The 5,964-nt window shown below is 54.9% G+C and overlaps 1 protein-coding gene across 1 annotated transcript in view; it reads left to right on the forward strand.

The window, feature by feature from the left end:
• CACNG3 (calcium voltage-gated channel auxiliary subunit gamma 3) overlaps positions 1–1,135 on the forward strand; it is a 32,025-nt gene extending 30,890 nt beyond the window's left edge. Inside the window, exon 6 of the mRNA XM_029965256.1 lies at positions 48–1,135. Within this exon, the coding sequence (XP_029821116.1) occupies positions 48–590 (543 nt within the window). The 3' untranslated portion in view covers positions 591–1,135. The remainder of the gene's footprint in view (positions 1–47) is intronic.
• The last annotated feature ends 4,829 nt before the right edge of the window (positions 1,136–5,964 follow it).

The raw sequence follows: 5,964 nt of genomic DNA on the forward strand, positions 1-5,964 counted from the left end.
TGGTGCCCCATGGGGACACATCCTCCCATCCCGCTCCTGCCACTCAGGTGAGCGCCTGTCCTTCGTCCTCCCCTGCAGGTCTCAGCAACATCATCGGGATCATAGTCTACATCTCGGCCAACGCGGGGGACCCGGGGCAGAGCGACTCCAAGAAGAGCTACTCCTACGGCTGGTCCTTCTACTTCGGAGCCCTGTCCTTCATCATCGCCGAGATGGTGGGGGTGATTGCTGTGCACATGTACATCGAGAAGCACCGCCAGATCCGCGCCAGGTCCCACTCAGAGCTGCTGAAGAAGTCGGCTTTCACCCGCCTCCCCCCCTACAGGTACCGCTTCCGCCGGCGGTCCAGCTCCCGCTCCACCGAGCCCCGCTCCCGGGACATGTCACCCATCAGCAAGGGGTTCAGCACCATCCCCTCCACCGACATCTCCATGTTCACCCTCTCCAGGGATCCCTCCAAGGTCACCATGGGGACACTGCTTAACTCGGAGCGGGACCACGGTTTTTTACAGGTCCATAACTCCATCCCCAAAGAGTTCAAGGAGTCTTTGCACAACAACCCGGCCAACAGACGAACCACGCCGGTCTGAGGCGGGCAGGGCTGTGGGCAGGCTGCATGGCATCACCCTTGTGATGGTGTAACCCGTGAAACCCCGTTTTTAAGGACAAACCCAGAGGCTCCCCAGGCCCCTGCCTGGGGGGCTGGTTTTTCACTCCTGGAAAAGCCACCGGCCGGGCCAGGTGGCTGCGGCCGCGGGGGGACGGGACCCCCGGCGGGGAGGGGACAGGGCCGTGCTGGGACCCTGGCCCTGGCGCCCTGCAGACTGAGTGGGGTTCCAACCCCCCGGGACAGCGGCTTCCCGAGGTCTCCATCGTTCGTGTGATCATAACCGCAGTGTTCCCGTAGCTGTGTGTCCATGGAAATGCTGGCGATAGCCCTGTCCGTGAGAACCCTTAACCCGGTAGTTACACTTAAGTGGAATCGCCTGGAAGTCCGGAGCTGGAAGCACTGAGTTGGTGCCGGAGCGATGCTCGTGTTCCAAACCCCCTTCCCTGTCGTGCTGGACGGAGTGCTCGGGCTGGGTTCCTCTATGGCGTTTCGTGCATGCATTAAATAGCTTGGAATTCAATTTTGTCATGTCGGGTTGGAAGAAACATCCTTTTGCAATTTTCTGTGGTCTTGAAAGGGCTTTTTTCCTTCCTGCCTTCCTTCCTGCCTTCCTGCTTTCCTGCCTTCCTTTCTTCCTTCCTTCCTGCCTTCCTTCCTTTCTTCCTTCCCATGAAAGGACTCAGGAGCAGAATTTCTCCAGTGACTGGTAGCAAGTATCCAGCGTTTAATTCACCTCTAATGTTGCAAGAAAATGAATTAATTCCCTGCAGTTGATACACAGCAGTCAGAGATGACTGTCTGGGCACAGCCAAGGAGGCAGAGTGTGATCGTGGTGCTGTGGGAGCAGCTGGGGCCGGCTGGGCTGCGGCCGCACGCGGATGGGGGGATTCCCTAATGGTTGGGAGATCCGTGAGAAAAACAACAATAAAATAGTCCAGTTTGGCAAGTTCCTTGGCTGCATAGGTCACACTGACCCTGCTGTGGGCACCGGAGGAGCGCGCGCCGTGGCTGGCAGGGAGGAGGGAGGTCGGTCTGGGAGTGCCAGGGCACATGTGAGCAGGTGGAGGTTTGGCTTTAAACTCTCCCACTGGGCCAGAGCTTGTCTAAATGGAGGCAATTTTGAAGCAGCTGGTCTGTGATGATGTGTCACTTAATTGAAATCTTATTTAATATTCTGACAGAAGTGATGGATTCCCACGAGGTCCTCGGGGGTGATTTGGGGGCAGCAAGGCTCCCGTTTGCTCTGCTCTTCACAGAAGGGAAACATCTGGTGCCTGGTGTGTGTGTCTTTGAGCAGCCCTGCCCTGGGTCTCCCACCCAAAGTAAGAGTGTGGCTGGTCACGGGTCACATCCTAATTCCATCTGGGAATAACGGTCGGGTCACTGTGGGAAACCTGGCACAGGAGCTTTGCTGGAGTGAAATCCTTCCTGGAGCTCTGCAAACGGCCCCAGGCAGGGCCATCTGCCCCTCAGCACAGGGCTGCAGGCACGTTCTTCATAGAATCCCAGAATGGGCTGGAAGGGACCTTAAAGCCCATCCATTCCACCCCCTGCCATGGGCAGGGACACCTTCCACTGGCCCAGGTTGCTCCAAGCCCCATCCAACCTGGCCTTGGACACTTCCAGGGATCCAGGGGCAGCCACAGCTTCTCTGGGCAACCTGTGCCAGGGGCTCACCACTCTCATAGGGAAGAGTTTGATCTGCCTCCCCCTTATTTGCTGTTATTTTGAAGGGGGTTGTTCTGAGAAGGCTGATTCGGATGATAATTAGGCCTCTTAATTGCCTGTAGTTGCTGATTGCATGTGTTAAAAACAGTCAAGGAAGAGTAGCACCCGGATCTTAGGGCAATATTTAAAAACAAAGTAGTGAAAGGGCTGGAAGCACAAAACATGGAATAGAACAGAGTGGAACAGTTCACCTGGGAGGGACCTGCACTGACCCTCTCAAACTGCCCGGCCAAAAGCTAAACCATGGCCTTAAGGGCACTGCCCAAATGCCTCTTCAGCCCTGTCAGGCGTGGGGCACCGACCCCTGCCCAGGCAGGGAGCGAGGGCCCTGTGGGCACAGAGGAGCCGGGTCAGTGCCGGCCCTGCTCTCCCAGCACGGCCGGGCCGTTTGTTTGTGGAGGCAGAGCAGCCTGTGATTGAAGGTGTTTACTGCCACGTGTAATATCTTTCCTTTGTACCCATGTCTTTCCCCTGGAAGAGAAAATCAATACCCGGGCTAAATCTGGAGGCTTCAATATTTCTCAGAGAAGTGCAAATCAATATGGATTTCTTAACAAGTTTAATTTCAATACCTGAAAGTGCGCATTCTGCCTATTTCCTGACCTTTCCAATCCTCAGGGGAAGAAGATTAAAAAGATTTGTTCAGATTCAACGAATTGAATCAGCAAATGCCCCATTACCTTGTTTTCTTTCCGCCAGCCCTTGATAAACAGTATGATAGCCCTTCGTCTGCGCGGGGCTGCCGGCGCCGTTCCCAACGCCAGCCACGCCAACCCGCCGGCCAGGGCAGGCCGGGCACGGATCCCCATGGCAGTGCCTGGAGTCGCCTTCACCGCGGGCAGGACAGCCCAGGTGGTGACAAAGGAGCCCGGTGGCATGTGCAGACACAGCTTCTCGGAGTGCCAGCAGACCCACATCCCACCAGCGAGCCCGATCCTCCCCTTGCTCCCGAGCAGGCTGATTTATGGTGCTGCAGTGCTCTATATTTATCCTACAATGGCTTTGTGCAGTGTTAGATCATCGTGGGAGCACTGTAAACACTGCAAAATGAACATGAGCGTGTGGGCTCTTCTGGCCAGAGAAGAAGACTTTGGGTGATTCAGTCTTTGCCCTTGGAACGATCCCACAGACAGGAGGAACCGGGACCATCCATCCCAGGTGGCACCACAGCAAACGTGCCTGCTGAGGTCGGTACCTGTTGTGTCAGTGCCAGGCACAGCAGTGGCCCCACCGTGGGTCACTCACAGCTCCCCAGGGGTGAAACAGGACTCGGCATGGCAGGGACACACGGCTGGGGGCTGGGGGCTGCCCCAGGGGGCTGGGACCGGCCCTGCGGACACAGAGGGACCCAGCCACAGCTGTGGGCACTGGGGATGGCTCCCAGTCGTGGCTGGGGCGCTGCTTTGCTGGTGCCTGTGGGCTGCCTTTCCGCTTGCCTCCCAAGGGAGGTTTTAATTGCTGTGTTGGTGCTGTGATGACAAGCCCGGCGGGGAAGCGCTGTCAGCCCGCAGGAGCTGGCACTGGCACGGAGCCCACAGAGGGGAGATGGCAGCTGGGTCCTGGCTGCAGCACAGAGCTCTGCTTTTCACCCTTCCTCCCCTAATTCCACATCCACATCAGGACAAGCACACAGCCCTCACCATGGTTTGCTGCAAAGGAGGCTCCCCAGTCCCTATTCCTGCAGAGCTTTGGCTGTTCCTTCCTTGGCATCATTCTTTGTCCTTTCTGGCTTTGATTTTTGGGTTTGTTTTTTTTTAGTGTTTGCCATAGTTTGTGAGAGCCTGGATAAGGCCAAGTGATTTATATCGTGTGTTTATTATTTACTTGATGGACAGTAATGGCTTCAGTGGTGCCATTACTGTATGTCATCTAAATCCAAATGCTGAGGTGCTGTAAAGGGCAGCCTTTCACTTGGGGCTGGAATAGCTTCTCCAGCATCGTTATCCTCTGCCACGAGTGCCTGCACACCCATAAATCTCCGACCGACCCAGCTCTCAATAGCCCCCCAGAAAATTTTCAACAGATAAGACTTTCACCTGCTCTTTGCTAATAAACTCCCGTCCCTTTGCCATTAACCTCCAGACAGTCACCAGAGGAGAAAATCCTCCTTGACCCCCTGAGCTGTGTTGGAGAAGGTCAGCAGGAGCTGGGCATGTTTGGGGAGGGGGGACTGGTGCTGTGTGGCCGTGGCTGCAGCTCTGGGGCTGCTCCAGAGCTGGGGGAGCTCTGATGGGTGCCCTGGGAAACAGTGATGCAGGTAAGTGCAATTAGCAATTAATCATTGCAGGTTCTCATTGTCTGCTCCCAGCCTTCCAGTACCTGAAGAGACCCTACAAGAAAGATGGAGAGGAACTTTTTACAAGAGCATGTAGTGACAAGAGAAGGGAGAATGGCTTCAAACTGTCAGAGAGTAAGTTTAGATGGGATATTAGAAAATAATTCTTCCCTGTGAGGGTGGAGAGGCCCTGGCACAGGTTGCCCAGAGAAGCTGTGGCTGCCCCATCCCTGGAAGTGTTCAAGGCCAGATTGAACAGGGCTTGAAGCAACCTGGGCTGGTGGAAGGTGTCCCTGCCGAGGTACTGCTCTCACTTTGCTGAATTAAAGTTTCAGCTTCTTTAATAACCTGCAGGTCCACTGGAAAACTGCAATGAGTGGCATCAAGAAGCAACTCGGTAAGTTTATTTTGATGAAATACAATAATTATCATGCTTAGCAGCTGTTGCTATTTAAAATAAGAAAAAACGGGGCTTGCATTGAAAATGTTTTGTAAACCATGTGCACCAACAATCTGTTCCAATGAAACCAGCCATTATGGAAACGGTATAATAGCAGGAGCTCATTATGGAAAGTTAAATTGCAAATCATATTTTGTTTCAAATGAGCTGGATGAATGCATAATTTGCCTCAAAGAAATAGTTTTGTAGTTCTGATCCTCCTGCCAAGAGCTGAAGCTCTCGGGCTGCAGCTGCCGGAGCGGCCTGATTGTCCATTTCAAACTGCAGGAAGTTTGGGTTTCAAAGGAAGATTTGAAGAGAGAAAAAGGGGAAAAAAAGTGAAGGAATAAAAGACAGAGCAGTGGGAGCGCTCGGTTGGTTTCCTATGTGTGATCCTGGTGCCCGTGGGGTGGGCAGGGTGGGTTTAAAGCAAACCAAGGCCCTGTGTGGTGCTGACCATGTGCCCCACTGGAGCTGGAGCCAGACCCCTTGTCTGTGAGCAGAGCCAGGGGCTCAGCCAGGGCCAGTTCCCATGGGATCTGCACTGCCAGCAGATACTGCCAGCACGGCACAGCTCGGTGCTGCCTGCCTGGCTGGGAGCCAGGGCATCATCTCTGGGGCTGGGATCGGGGTCACCCTGTGCTCCCCAAAGGCACAGCACTGTGGGGGGCCCATGCAGACCCTGAGCTCTGCCAGCTCTGGCTTCAGCTGGAGTGTCACTGGAGAAGCCACACAGACAACTCACAGGTGACAAACCCCCCTTCCCACAGGACCTGCACGAGCAAGGCTGCCAGGACTGCAGCTCCCACTGCCTCAGGGCTGGGAGGCTCTGACTCGTGGTGCCCAGAGACCTGACCTACAAGTGGTGGCACATGAGGTGCCACATGCACAGCTAATGGCATTTTCTCATTG

This window comes from Manacus vitellinus, unplaced genomic scaffold (genome assembly GCF_001715985.3).
Source record: "Manacus vitellinus isolate BGI_N305 unplaced genomic scaffold, ASM171598v3 scaffold_93_pilon, whole genome shotgun sequence".
In the NCBI taxonomy this organism is placed as follows: Eukaryota; Metazoa; Chordata; class Aves; order Passeriformes; family Pipridae; genus Manacus; species Manacus vitellinus.